At 33.3% G+C, this 15,132-nt stretch overlaps 1 protein-coding gene across 1 annotated transcript; it reads left to right on the forward strand.

Annotated features, from left to right (window-relative positions):
- Positions 1-1,329: 1,329 nt before the first annotated feature.
- Positions 1,330-12,727, forward strand: SRF8 (STRUBBELIG-receptor family 8). Its single transcript, XM_028207328.2, has 16 exons — positions 1,330-1,826; positions 2,627-2,759; positions 2,874-2,945; positions 3,026-3,091; positions 3,186-3,257; positions 3,436-3,507; positions 5,026-5,097; positions 5,194-5,259; positions 5,341-5,406; positions 5,498-5,823; positions 9,333-9,589; positions 10,039-10,310; positions 10,414-10,549; positions 11,043-11,185; positions 11,306-11,462; positions 12,243-12,727. Exons 1-16 carry the CDS (start codon positions 1,739-1,741, stop codon positions 12,387-12,389), a joined length of 2,145 nt encoding a protein of 714 aa, XP_028063129.1. The 5' UTR covers positions 1,330-1,738; the 3' UTR covers positions 12,390-12,727.
- Positions 12,728-15,132: the final 2,405 nt, after the last annotated feature.

Below are 15,132 nucleotides of genomic sequence, written 5' to 3' on the forward strand. Positions count from 1 at the left end.
TAAAATTATATTTTAAATTTGTGATTTTAAAAAGTGAGTTAGTTTGATAAATAATCAAAAAAATTAATTATTTACATAAATAATTTAATTTTTTGAAATATTCAAACACCCCCCCCAAAAAAAAAAAAAAAAGAAAAGAAAAGAAAAAACTCCCAATTCACATATAGACACTGGCCTTTTCAAAAGTTCCCAATGGCATTCTCACAATAAAAAACCATCATCAGGGGCAAATATTTTTATAACATGAGATTTTAAATTTGAAAACCAAATTTTTGGAAATTGAAATTTTTTTGATTTAATTCATTTTTTGAAAAGTAGAAGTTTTAATTTTTAGTAATTTTTTTATTATTTTACGTAATTTTTATATTTGTTAGATATATCTAATCTAGATACACCTAAAAAGTATAGTATTTGTGAATTTTTTTTTTAAAAAAATATCACATATAAAAAAATATGTAAAAATGTAATATATTTTCATATTTTATTGCATTTAATGAATTTTTTATAAGAATTTTGTACAAATTTTATACCTTTTAAATATATGAAAATTAACTGAATCTAAAAGCTAAAAAAAATTACTTTAGTTTGTTTGGACAAAAAATATTTTTTGGAAAATATTTTATGTATTTTCTGATATTTAGTATAATGGAAAATGAAAGTTAATGAAAAACATTTTATATGGTTAATAAAAACAAGCCTAATATTGGCATAAAATATTTTTCACGTTTTAAAAATAGAAAATGTTTTTCAAACTAAAGTCTTACTAATATCATCTCATTATCACCGTTATTCTCACTTCCATCACCACACCATAGCCATTGCGACCATCACCGTCCCTATCACTACTACCATTGCCCTACCACCATGCCACCACCGCCACCTCTACCTTCGTTTGGCCACCACCACTATCACCATATATAGAAAAATATTTTTTTCAAAAAAAAATTCATATTTTTTACCCAAACAAAAGGAACATATTAAAATATTTTAAAAAATCATAAACAATACAAAAATATGAATTCAAAACTTAAAAAATAATATTGAGTAATATTGGGTTAGTTTGGCATCTATTATATAATTATTTTTTTATTTTTTTTTCATCACATCATCTTTTTACTTTTCTACACATTTTTTCATAAAAAGATAAAAAATATATTTTTTTAGAACATTCCAAACCAATCATCTTAAAAATTCTATCAAAAGTCTAACCGAGATGGGATTCACATGATGAATATCCTGATGTAAAAAAAAAATTTAGAAACTTTGTCATTTTTGAATAGTATTGGAAGCCTCGTTTGGAAAAAAACAAATAATTAATGGGAAGTTGTTAATACTAGGGTGCATCTAAAAGCACCCTAGAGAAAGGAACCTGGAAAGCGAGTCTCATACTTTGCTTGCCTACTGGCCATTGTCCTCTCTTTCTCCCGTTTCGTTTCCCTTTCTCGCCGACACAAACACGGTGAAAACACACACACACATACACACACGCACATACACATTTCTCTCTCTTCATTACTCTACTCTTCGAATCTCTCTCTCTCTCTCTACTCTCTCTGTCTCTTTCTTTAATGTCAACAACAACGCAACAACTACTACAATGGCGAAACCAACCCCAGACGACTTCACCCTCTCTCTCTTCTTCTTCTTCCTCTTCTTCTTCTCCAATCTCCCTTCCCTGGCTCTCTGACACAGTTTCTAACTCCGCATTCGTTCGCCAACTCTTGTGAAATTTACTCAAATGGAGAAGAATAGAGCTATCTCTCTGCTCATCGCGACGACGATCTTGGCTTTGAGTGTCGTTGAAGGGACTACTGATTCGTCTGATGGTACTTCTCGCTCTCTCTCTCTCTCTCTCTCTCTCTCTTCCTATCTTCGTTTTGATACTTCTGTTTGGATTTGTTGTTGATTGATTGATTGATTTGGTATGTGTTGCACGATTGATGAGTTTTGAAGTTAACTGTTTGTGATTTTTTACTTGTCAAAAAATGTTAAAAAGAAGTCAACTTTTAAAAGATTAGTGTTGACTCTGTGATTCAGTGGATCCTGATTTTGTGATTTACTCTTTTTCATATATGAAGGTTTGCTCTGAAAGTTTTGAGACGTGACACTTTTTAAGCAGTTGAATATAGATAGGGAAAAAAAAAAAAAAAAAAAACAACAAACTGAAGAAATAAAAGTAAAAATAAAAATTTAATCTGTTCAATGTAGACAGAGGGTGAAAAAAAATGAAGAAATCAAAATCTGGGGCAGTTGTATAGGGGTAATTTGGGCTTAAGAAAATTAGTGACATAAATTCAAAATTAGTGACATAGTATATCTGAATATATACTAGAAGCGGTGGGTGGCGCAGGAGATGCATGCACATATAATCATTTTGTTTGAGAAGATAAGATTGTAAACTGTATGATTGAATTCAAAATCTGAAAATTGAAATGAATTTGGAAAAATCAAAAGTTGTGAGATTTGAAGAAAAAATAAAAAATAAATAAAAAAATATGTAATTTGGTGTTGTTTGAGACATAAATATAGATAGATAGATAGATAGGTAGATAGATAGATAGAAGATATATGCATGTGTATAACATGTTGGTTCGATCTTCTGAATTTGGTGTTGTTTGAGTTGCAGTTCAAGCTCTTCAGGTTATATACAGTTCACTGAACAATCCTTCACAGCTAACTAATTGGAAAACGAATGGTGGTGATCCTTGTGGAGAGTCATGGAAAGGGGTTACCTGCCAAGGTTCTGCTGTTGTTTCAATGTGAGGGCATATAATGTCAAAGTAGGCTTAAATCTACACACACACACACACACACACACACACACATATATATATATATATATATTAATGAGACATTTTGTTGTTTTATAACAGCCAGATTTCTGGGTTGGGTCTCAGCGGGACAATGGGATACTTACTTGCGAGCTTCCTGTCATTAAGAACATTGTAAGAAACATTTTGTTTGATCTACTAAAATTGCTTTTAGCTAATTAGACTATTTAGTGACTTTTTTATTTTTTATGCAGAGATATGAGCAACAACAATATTCACGACACAATTCCGTATCAGTTACCACCAAACCTTACGACCCTGTAATGATGGATTGTTTATTGAAGTTTTCCTGATTCTAGAAGCTGTTTGAGTTAAATGCTTAATATGCCAATGCTTAATTGTTATACAATGCAGAAATCTTGGAAACAACAACTTGAGTGGAAATCTACCTTATTCCATTTCCAGCATGGTTTCTCTTAGTTATCTGTAAGTATCATACCTGGAATGCTATCAATACTCTGTTCCAAAAAAAAAAAAAAAAGAAAAAAAAGTAAAAAGAATGCTATCAATACTTTTTGCATGTTATATTTAATTTATTTACACAATTTTTAGTTACATTTCGGGAGTCTTTCCTGTTGCCTAACCTTAAATTTCTTGATTTTAGGAACTTCAGCCATAATTCTCTCTCTCAGGCAATTGGAGATATGTTTTCTAATCTTACTGGGCTGGCTACCTTGTAAGATATCATATTTAAATGCATTTGCAGTGTCATTTGGTTGTCTTTTCTCCAAATAATTATTGACGTTTATACTTCTGCCTAGTGACTGTAATATCAGGGTTTGTTATATTGAATTGATATTTGTTGAATTTTATGTCCTCTGAAACCTTCCGGAGTTGGTTAAACTTTGGTCACTTTTGGAAGTGGTTCTGATTTATTAGAAATTCAATCGAGTATCTGTTCTCCTTCATTTGGGAGTACCAAAGAAAAGCTAAACAATTACCTCCCAATGAACAACACCGAAGGAAAAAACACATTCTTTAGAAAGAAGAGAACACAATCTTAAGCTCATTTTATGGATGTTATGCCTCTTATGTTTCCTAGCGTATTGTGCATAAATAACCAACTTGTTCCTTATTTCAATGTGGTCTGGCCAATCATACACTGCTGGAAAAAGCACTTTCCATCATCTATCTGTCATTTGTTATTGTCTAGCAGCCTCTATAATATTTCCCTTATTACGTTCCAAGTCAAAATTTAGCCGGAAAATGACTATTGGATATCTCCTGGCAAACAATTTTCAACTTTTCTGTTTGTATTCTTCCTTCTCTACTAAGTTATTGCTCCATGTAGGTTTATGTTTGTTTATATTTGTGTCTTAAATATTGCTTACTCAAACCTTTGATTCTAACACGTATTTATTCCCATAATCAGCATATTTCACATTACTTTGGTTTTTTTTGCTGAAACTAATTTAGCACACAATATGAATTATACCCCTCAACTTGTTCTAGCCAACTTGAGTGGGTGGGTGCTTATAAGCTGTAGCCATAGACGCATGCTTAGTGTTCTTTGAGATACAATGGCATCATTCATGTCCTTTATTACGTGAACAAAAATCTGTATGGTATAGTTTTGCTTTCTTAAAAGACACCACATAATCTCTCAAGAGTCCTCCATGTTCTATTAGTAAGTTGAATGACTCTCTCTCTCTCTCTCTCTCTCTCTGCTCTTTGTTAGTTGACTGAATGAGGACTTAGCTTGAAGCCAAACTTGATAAAATCATCTTTGTTATAGCTTCATCCATAGTGTAGCTTGAAGCCAACTAATTATACAATTTTGTTGTAGTTTAGTAGTAATGGCTTAGCATGGGTTAAGAATTTAGCACCATAATTATTAAAACCAAAAAAAGAAAAGGAAAGAAAAGATTTACAAAATTGTAAAATCTTAATGTAAACCACAATAACTTGCTACTTTTAATGGTCAAAATAACTTGGGGGACCCCATGAAAGTTTTACTTACAGACTGCAAATCTGATTTATGAAAAAACAAAACGAACAATATATGATTGACATTTACAATTTTTAGTCATGATTTCTTCCTATGTGGGTGAATATATAATTGTCAAGCAATGTCTAGTGTGTCAGTTGTGTGTGTACCCTATGAAGAGCAGTTTCAGTTTCTGATATATACTACCAACAAAATATCTCCTTAGTTTTTTTTAAATTAAATTAATGTTTATGTATTGCATTGTAGGGATCTCTCTTTCAACAACTTTACCAGTGATCTTCCCAGTTCATTCATTGCGTTGACCAATATTTCTACTCTGTGAGTGTAATGAAGTGCTAATTTATAGTTGATATTTTATTTTTGGGGTTCAGTTCAGTTTGTTTGAACTTCTGCTGGTTTCTTGATTTTTGGCAGTCATGTGCAGAACAACCAATTAACTGGTTCTCTTAATGTTCTGGCTAATTTACCTTTGACAGATTTGTAAGTTCATTCCCTAACTCTAGGCCTTGAATTTTATATTTCTCACCAGCCTATTATTCTCATGCCTTGAATTTTTCATAGAAATGTTGCAAACAACCATTTCAACGGGTGGATACCAAGAGAGCTTATTTCTATCCCTAGATTTATGTAAGTGATGCATGCAATATAATATCATGCCTGTTTGTGTTATATTTTAGGACTTCTCCAATATGTCTAATCTAGCATTTTAAATAAACAGATATGACGGAAATTCATTTGATAATGGTCCTGCTCCTCCTCCACCACCATATACCTCGCCTCCCCCAGGTAGACCACATAATAATCGAAGTCATTCTCCTCCAGGGGCAGATTCACCACAGGGATCTGGTGGTCAATCATCCAATCCAGACAATGGAAATAAAAAGGCACTAGCAGCTGGTCCGATTATAGGCATAGCTCTAGGTTCTTCGTTGGTGGTCTTCTTTGCAATGCTTGTGATTGTGTTTTGCCTCCGAAAGGGTAAAAGGAAGGAACCCACTGCTGTTAGAACTTCTTCAGGAAGTCTCCCTGTTAGCACAGATAAAGGTATGTCCTTTTCCCGATTAAAAGAAAGAAAGAAAGGCAGAGAACTTCTTTTTGGTTAGTTCTTTTTATTAATTTGTTTATATCAAAAGTTCTTGCTATTTATTTAATATCAGAATTAACTTTAGGTTCAGTGCTTGAACTGTCTTCCAATTGTTTGGAAATTTAATGATAGCAACTTATTCCTTTTTGAAGTCTCTACACATATTATAACATCAGTTTATGCTTCTGAATTATTCAGTTGTACATTGTTCTAGATGTTCATATCAAGGTTAAATGTCCTAAAAGTATGATGAAATTTGTAATACTGATTAAGCTATCTTTTAATACCCTCCTACTTTCTAAGCCATTTTGTCTTTTAAATGTCCCACTCTTGATATGAATCTATCCACTCCAAAGTCGCATGCCCACTCACACCCTCATCGACACCAATCTACTTAGGCCAGCCTCCATTTCGTGGTCATGGGTATTGTTAGATACCTTCTTCAAGATCAAGTTCATGATCATATGCCTATGCCGCTTATTGTTATTAAGTAGATTGTTGATGTCCACCAATAGTTGTTGAAAGTTTAACTAATACCATTGGAAGGATTAATGACAGAATTTCATGATTGGGGACATGGCAACAATGCTTTGTCATTCTAGAAGGAAAAAAGAAAAAGAAAAAAAGAAACAAAAATATGTCGGAAGAATCATGTGTACCCTAAAAGTTGTTAGATAGTGTCTTGAATGTGATTGATTTATATTGTGGGGTCTATTATATTTATGTTGGTGTTTTGCTTAACAATATGGAAAGTAATAGTTGGTGATTGATGTGGGACACCACATGGCCATGCCACGTGATAACCTGTACCCAATTTTTTCCCCTCCAATAGGGAAAATTGTTATATGCAGGAAGGGTATCACGTGATATTGTCATATAGTATTCTAAACCAATCACCAAATGCCCTTCCTTCATGTTGATAGGCAAAACACTAGCATAAATATAATAGACCCTCCATTTAAACCAATCGCAACAGTGAGCAGTATGTGAGAATACCCTTTTGCTTATCCGATAACTCCTCCAATAAAGATGCTATATGCAATAATAAATGGTGATACAACATCTTCTATAATTCGATTTGAAATTTCATAGTTCAATCAATTTGAAATTTACTATCTAATACCAACATTAGACGATTACCACTCTTATGAGATGAATGTTTCACGAATTTCTTAATTTCAAAATGAGAAAAGTGAAAGTGTGAATTTTCTTTTACATATCAAAAAGTGTGAAAATTTACAGTTTTCATCACACAAAAAAATATGAAAATTCACATTCAAGAACTTGGAATTGTAAAATTTTAGAGTTCTAGAAACTGAAAGTATGAAATTGCGCAATTCATTTTAATCTTTTATGGCCCTGTTTGGTGTTGCTGTTAAAACAGATTATTGATTATAGCTTAACAGATTATAGATTATGACTTTAATCAGAAGCTGTTAATCTGTTTGGTGTGGCTGTTGGCTTATAGATTTAAGTTGCTGAGTAGTGTTTGTTAAATAAGCTGTGAAGTAGTTTTTTCAATTAACTTTTATTTTTTGCTATTCACTACTTATCTACATTTCTCATAAATAATAATAATAATAATAATAATAATAATAATAATAATAATAATAATGTATAGTTCATTTGGGTCTTTTTTTATTTTTTTAAAAAAATAAAAATAAAAAAAAATCTAAGAGTATAATCGTAAATCAACATGTCCACAGCAGAAACTGATAATCAAAAGTAAGGGGTGAACAGTTTTTCAGAATCAACTTTTTTGAATTGAAATAAGTTGTTAGAATCAGAAGTTGTTTGAAATAAGTTTAATCAAACAGTCCAAAATAGCTTTTCCAAAGCTAGAAGTTGTAAGTTGGCTCAAAAAAGCCCAAACAAACATTCCCATTGTGATTTATAACTCATTTTTAAAAGTGAAATTTTACACTTTCTAAACCAAGTTTCAGAAAGCATGGAAGTTCACAGTTCTAGACTCAAAAAGTGTAAAATTTCACACTTTTTTCTTTTTACATAATTACATGTTCAATTGAGATCTTGGTTGATAGATCTCGTTGAGTAGGTTTAAAATATATAAATATATATATTTATCAAAACCGGACGTGTACAATGAAAGTTACGGAATTTTAAAATTTGAAACACAAAAGGACAAAAGACGAGCCGTGTTAGCACGTGCATACCACGTTTCCAATTGGTGATTGTTTAAAAATGAAGGAGAAAAAGTCAAAAAATTTGCTAAAAATTAGAAAATGAGACTTAAGCGTCTAAACAATTTATATAATGGGATTTTATGGGTTAATAAAAATGTCATGGGATCTAATTGGAAACAAGTCCACCTGTTGGGACTTCCCACTAATTCTCCAGAATTAAATAGTCTAGAGAACGAGGATTAATAGGTATATTTGTTTTTTGGTCATGAAGGTCAAAAATTTATATAGATTCAAAGAATGTACATACTACAAGGGGCATTACCCTAGGCAAAACAAAAGGCCCTTCTCTATACCAATACATTTACCCTATACAAGGACCAAAGCTCATGAAACATAACAACTTGGGAAATAGGCACATTATCTCAACCAGCAAAATTGTTGCTCTAGCTAGTAAATTTTTGAGATGGTTTAATCACTGATCGATCTATCAAGACAAATTAAATTATTTTGATTGATCAAAATCTACAACAATATGGGTCCCACCAAAATTATGGGACATAAACCAATTTGGAAATATGGGTTAAACCAAAAGAAAATTGTCAACCCATTTTGATAGTACGATGCACAGAAAATTAGGTCAACTAGTTGCTGCAAATTCCATGTTTTCTGTAGTGCCTATTTGGATCTGAATTTGCAAAACAAGTCAGTTGCATCTCTCAACCACAAACTAAAGACTTAATTTCAATTAGTACTGTAACATCTTTGTATGAATTTCTGTTATTCCTTTCATTCCAGGTAATATAAACAATTTGGTATAAATCCACATGGTTTTTAATTATGATTGAGTAAGTGACGGAGGCGTGTCTCCTTCAATAGTCTGAAGTTTTTCTGGTTTTAGAAAATATAAAAATTAATAGGAAATGTTTGGATGTGTGTCTGACATGTGGTGGGAGTTATTGACGAGTGTCAGTGTCCAAACAAATCACCTTCTTCAAAGTGTATGTGCTTCTTAGTTGCAAATAGACTGAAGTACAATGATTAAAGTGGGATGAGATATTGGACAGCCTCAGCTTTAATGTGATGTGAAACATGTCCATTGTCCAACATTATGTTGAGCTGGCATTGCTATCAATTTAATGTGAATTGCATGTATTTGTTTCTTATAGTATTATATCCTGGGTCTTGTAAATTAATTTGTGCTATGTTACTTTGTGTGTTCTCTTTCATGTTATGCTATGGTTATGTGTTTGTTAGTAGGATGGAGCTGAAAGCTCTCCTGATGACAGCCTGACCTTTTCCGTCTTGCATTCTGCTTCTCTTTGTAGTGACTACAGAGATGCAAGAGCAGAGGATGAAATCCACAGCTACTGTGGCAGACTTGAGGCCCCCACCTACAGAAAAATTAATGGTTGACCGGCTACAAGGGAAAAATGGATCTGTAAAGAGAGTTAAGTCTCCTGTAACAGCTACTGCTTACACAGTTGCTTCTCTCCAAACAGCAACAAACAGCTTTAGTCAAGAAAATCTTATTGGGGAAGGTTCCCTTGGTCGTGTTTATAGAGGAGAATTTCCTAATGGAAAGGTAATTTCATTGTTTCTCAGTAAGTATCCCATGTCATTCTTTTTCTTATGATTATAACTTGCGATAGATTTACAATATATCCATTTAGAAAAGGGTGAGTCATTGCCACATCCTAGCTAGCCTGTTGAAGATTGTACTGTTGCAATTATTCTAGTCTTTCATCTTATCATAACCGTGGGTTTCAGTTGCTAGAACCATTGGCTGAACTGCTTTTAATTTATGTCGTGAATTACTTTGTTGTGCTCACTACTTGTCTCCGTTTCTTCGGGCTAGAAATGAAATAAATTCATATAGACCTTTTCACTTTGGTTGAGATGTCACCCTCTTTATGATACAATGCTATTATTCACCAATCGTGGCTCCGGCAATGATTAGAGTTCTTTCTTCTGCTTATACTTCATGTGTTTTGCAATGATGAACTAATTAATCTGATGTATTGTGCATTTTAGGTAGTGGCCATTAAAAAGATCGACAATGCAGCACTATCACTGCAGGAAGAGGATAATTTTCTCGAAGCTGTTTCAAACATGTCACGTCTTAGGCATCCCAACATTATTGTATTGGTGGGATATTGTGCAGAGCATGGTCAGCGCCTACTAGTTTACGATTATATTGGAAATGGGAGCTTGCAAGATATGCTACATTTTGCTGATGAAAGGGGCAAGATGCTAACATGGAATGCACGTGTTAGAGTAGCACTTGGCACTGCTCGAGCTTTAGAGTATGTTATATGTGTACAAGATTAAGAGTTTTGAAGTCTCTCTCTTTGGGTTTGCTTTTCCGAACAAGGGTTTTAATTTTTTTTTTTTTTTTTTTCCATCTAGGTACTTGCATGAAGTGTGCCTGCCTTCTGTTGTACATAGAAACTTCAAGTCGGCAAATATTTTACTTGATGAAGAGCTCAATCCTCACTTGTCAGACTGTGGTTTAGCTGCTTTAACACCAAATACAGAGCGACAGGTAAATTGATGGCTCTGGCACTTCTTTTCCATATTGCTTTTGGCAGCTATGTGCTTTGTCTGAGAGTTTCTCTTGAACACATTTGTGCAAATGAAGAATTTTTTTGGAAAGGGTGGTAGAAGAGTCTTTTTCACACACATAATTCAGAATGCCAATGCAAAATCTAATGGCTTTACAATGTTTCAAAAACACATAACTGTATAATTATAGAATGATTCCTATTGGTCAAGTGGTATATGCCCTAATGTAACAAGGAATCATAGGCTTATGAGCATGGTGAGCAAGCTTTATTTACTTTTTCAGCGTGGCTGTGTGACTTCTTGTCTAAATGCTCTCTCTCTCTGTGCATGCCTTTTTCACGCATCCCTGTCAGGGGAACTCACCTCACCCTCTGAGGATGGCAGGGGACACTCCTAAAGCTAACAGCTTTTGGTTTCTTTCCACTGCATGTCTGTCTGACGATTTGTTCCATTGTTCCTATAATGCTTGACAGGTTTCATCAACCCAGATGGTTGGTTCATTTGGTTATAGTGCTCCTGAATTTGCCTTATCTGGAATATACACTGTAAAAAGTGACGTGTACAGCTTTGGGGTGGTGATGTTGGAGCTGTTGACTGGTCGGAAGCCACTGGATAGGTAAAAAAGACTATCATTGTTGATTGAATAGTGTTACATTCTTGATTCCTTGATGTTTTATTCAGCCACTGATGTTGGTTTGTTTGTGTCTCTCTCGGAACTCCTGATTATTACGTTCAGTTCAAGGGTGAGATCGGAACAGTCACTTGTAAGATGGGCTACCCCTCAACTCCATGATATAGATGCTTTAGCAAAAATGGTAGATCCTGCACTGGATGGCATGTATCCTGCAAAGTCTTTGTCACGTTTTGCCGACATCATTGCCCTCTGTGTTCAGGTAATGGTCTTTGTACGTATTAAGCTGAAAAGTTGCTTGACTTTTGATACAATGGGGAAAAGGTTCAGCTTTTGACAAACCATAACTTCGAGAACAAATTGATCTTGTGTTCTGTAACTTCTGCCATTGTATGTTTGCTTGAAATTTTAGATTTTTGAGACGGGTTGAGTTCTGATCAACTTTTAATGCAATCATGCTGAAGTTGCCCAGCAACTTTTCATAGCGGATGCAACCCAGTGAAGAATTTTGCATGATATTAAATCTGATTTCCGAATTTTGCTGATCTTGTGATAGCTATGAGTCTGTGATAGATGCATTAAAATAAAATTGGTGTAGCATTTGAACTGCTTGAGTCTGTGATAGATGCATTAAAATATATTTTAAGGGATCATTTTGAAATGGATAGAAAAATGAGGATGGCTGATAAATGTTCCTTTTCTTTAAGTTAAAGTAGAAGCACATGCACACACCAACTCATCTTACAACAGACTTTTTACATTTATGAATTGAACTCTTCTTTCTTTTTTTTTTTTCTTTTTTTTTTTTTTTTTTTTTTTTTTTTAAGAAAAGAAAAATATTGAAGATATAGCAAATGATTTGTTAGAGCTTCGTGAGATTTTTAGGTCAGCTTTAAGATTTTTTTATTTTCAACTTCTTCCAATGCAGGCATGTATGTGTGCACCTGTACATTTGCCTACTTTTCTTAGTTTGTCACCTTCTTTTGCTGAACATATCACTCCTCAAAATGGATTATTGTATGATTTTTATCTTCCTATGCAGCCTGAACCAGAGTTTCGGCCTCCCATGTCTGAAGTTGTGCAAGCACTGGTTCGGTTAATGCAAAGGGCGAGCGTGGTGAAAAGGCGATCCAGTGATGAATCAGTTTTTATGTACAAGACTCCAGATCATGAGGCAACTGACTTGTAATACCAGATTACCTGAACTAGCCATAGCTATTGAGGCCTTCGCGATTTTTTGTATACAATTACGCGAAGGTCTGGGAGTGATTAAAGTGCACAAGGATCAGAGGAAAATTTATGAAAGCAATGATCAGTATCAGATCAAAGGATGTGTAATTATGTCTCTTACAATTTCTGTCATGGCACGCTGCTTTGCAGTGTGAGTTGAGGTGAATATTTTTTTTCTGAAGGTGACACTATTGTATTTACAACCATCATTGAATTTTATTTATTATGTCCAAAGGCATTGGCTGTGTAATAAAACCTTCCTGTGATCAAAATGAATTTCTGTGAATTACCTTATCAGTATTTGTCTGTCAAGGCCGAGGATCACCGGTTGCCTTCTTTCTTATCTTTTTGTTTTGCAACTCTTCTCTGCCACATGGTTCGATGTGATAGTGAGTATTTGGGACAGGGAAAAAAGGACAAAGGATCTGTACTCTGTACTCGCCTACCAAATCAACTTCAAGCATGAGTTGGACAAGCTAATACTCAAAAGCTTCTTTGATACTGGAAAGAAAAGAAATGCATTGTGAAGGGGGTCATTCTGAGCAAGTGAAGCCAGACTGGACCGAGCAACTATTCGATCCCCGCATGGACTAGGCCGAGTGCCTGCATGACCGAGCCTCAGATCACTTTCGATGATCTAGGGCCAGACATCTAGGATTGGGCCTTGGAGTGCAAATAAGCTCTGGAGTGGGGGCAAGACAGTACTGAGGTGGAGCTGGGCCAAGTGTCCTAGCAGCTTAGAGCTAGTCTAGAACAAATTGAGGCCTTGCTCAGTCGACCCTGCTTGGGGCACATGGGGTCCTTTTACTTTAGGCACGTTGATGACCTGAGTAGGAGGCACCTGAGGCGGTTACCCTCGTGGATTGTGGAAGCGCTAAAAAAGTTAATCTTTGTGGTTTTTGAAGGGCATAATTTTAATTTTTTTTTAACATTCTTTTATGCTATGTTTGGTTGAGAAATTTAAAGAAAGATTTGGAAAGGGAAAGGGAAAGAGAAAGGGAAAGAATAATGATACATCCCTCTAATTTTAGAGCTCTAATTGACCTCTAATGATGTGGCAGAGAATAAAAAAAATAAAACTAAGGCCAAAATATCACATCACAGTGGGATCTACTCTCATATCTCATTTGAGCTCTTTTATTAGAGTTCCCAATCATTTTAATTGAGCTCTAATGATGTGGCAGAAAATAAAAAAAATAAAACTAAGGCCAAAATATCACATCACAGTGAGATCTACTCTCATCAGATCTCATTTGAGCTCTTTTATTAGAGTTCCCAATCATTTTTCAAAGGAAAAAGGGGTGTGAAATTAGATAAACGGTAGATATATTTTATTCATATTTCACTTATTATTTTCATTTTTTTTTCTTCAAATTCTTTCTTAAAACTTCCAACCGCGCACAACATTACTCTTCATATCTCTACCCGAATTCTTGACTTTAGCATTGGAGGGATATCTTCAGCCAAACCTCGGCGGGGTTACATCTACAGTATTTTGTGCCTTGCAAGTCATGATTGTTATACATCACTTGGATCACTTGAGAAGTTTCGATTTTACTAGTGCAAAAATGGCGTGATCAAAGTTGAACTTGTTGCATAAAAAAATAAGGAAAATAAGTGAGAGCACTAATTAGTGCTATCACTAATGATGTAACAGTGGGCCCAACCAGGAATGATTTGATGTTTTGACCTTGGTGTTGTATTTTTTTTCTTTTTTTATTGATTGCCATGTCATTAGTGGTGTTGTTAGAGTTCCAAAATTAGTAGTCTCTATCATTGTTGAAAAAATAATAATAAATATGTCGAACTTGAAAATTGTTCAAAAGAAAGTTGAACTTGAAAAAGATGTGGAAGGATTACAATATAATAATATGACAACTTTAGCAGATCAGACCACGCTGTGCCACGTGAGTTGCTTACTTTTATGGTGAAATGAACTTGTGACTCCAATGTGTTTTTATTTTTATTTTTATTTATTTATTACTTATTCAGAACAAAATTAAATTAGTTAGATAACTTGAGAGTGTTTACAGTACTCATGGTTCTATCACCCGTTTTAATGATTTAAACAATTTATGTTGTTAGGTTGTTTGTATATATCATGTACTTAAAAAAAATTAAATTAATTTAATAATCTTAATATTTTTATTTTATTATATTTATTTCAAAAAAGAAATAATCTATTTTTATGTTATCATCCGTTTTTTAAGAAACAGATGATAATATAATTAAAATTTTAATGAAATCTAATATAATTATGCTAAAATTATAGAATTTATTATATAAAAAAATATCAAATCAATAATATTTTAAAAAATAATTAGAGATCAGCGATAAATTTTATAAATATTAATAATTACAATTTTAAATTCTAAATTTTTTCATGAATTTATAATTTTTTAAATTCTTTTTTTTGGGTAGATTATGCGCACTAATTTTTTCTTTCAAACCCTATTATTAATATAATTTTACATTTTACCTTAACTTTGACCTATATGCTCTTATAATTTATCCTACCCTATTAATACTTTCTCAAATATTTTTTTTATTAAAATAAAAATTAAACAAATGCAATGAGGTTGGGTATTATTAAAATAACAATATTACAAACTTTTCCTTATCAATTCAGAACTTACTTAGAAAAAAATTAATAATTCAAATTCATTTTATTCATAAGCCTCGTACTTCATCCATTTAATATG

This window comes from Camellia sinensis, chromosome 9, assembly GCF_055761805.1.
Source record: "Camellia sinensis isolate YWXY chromosome 9, ASM5576180v1, whole genome shotgun sequence".
Classification (NCBI taxonomy): domain Eukaryota; kingdom Viridiplantae; phylum Streptophyta; class Magnoliopsida; order Ericales; family Theaceae; genus Camellia; species Camellia sinensis.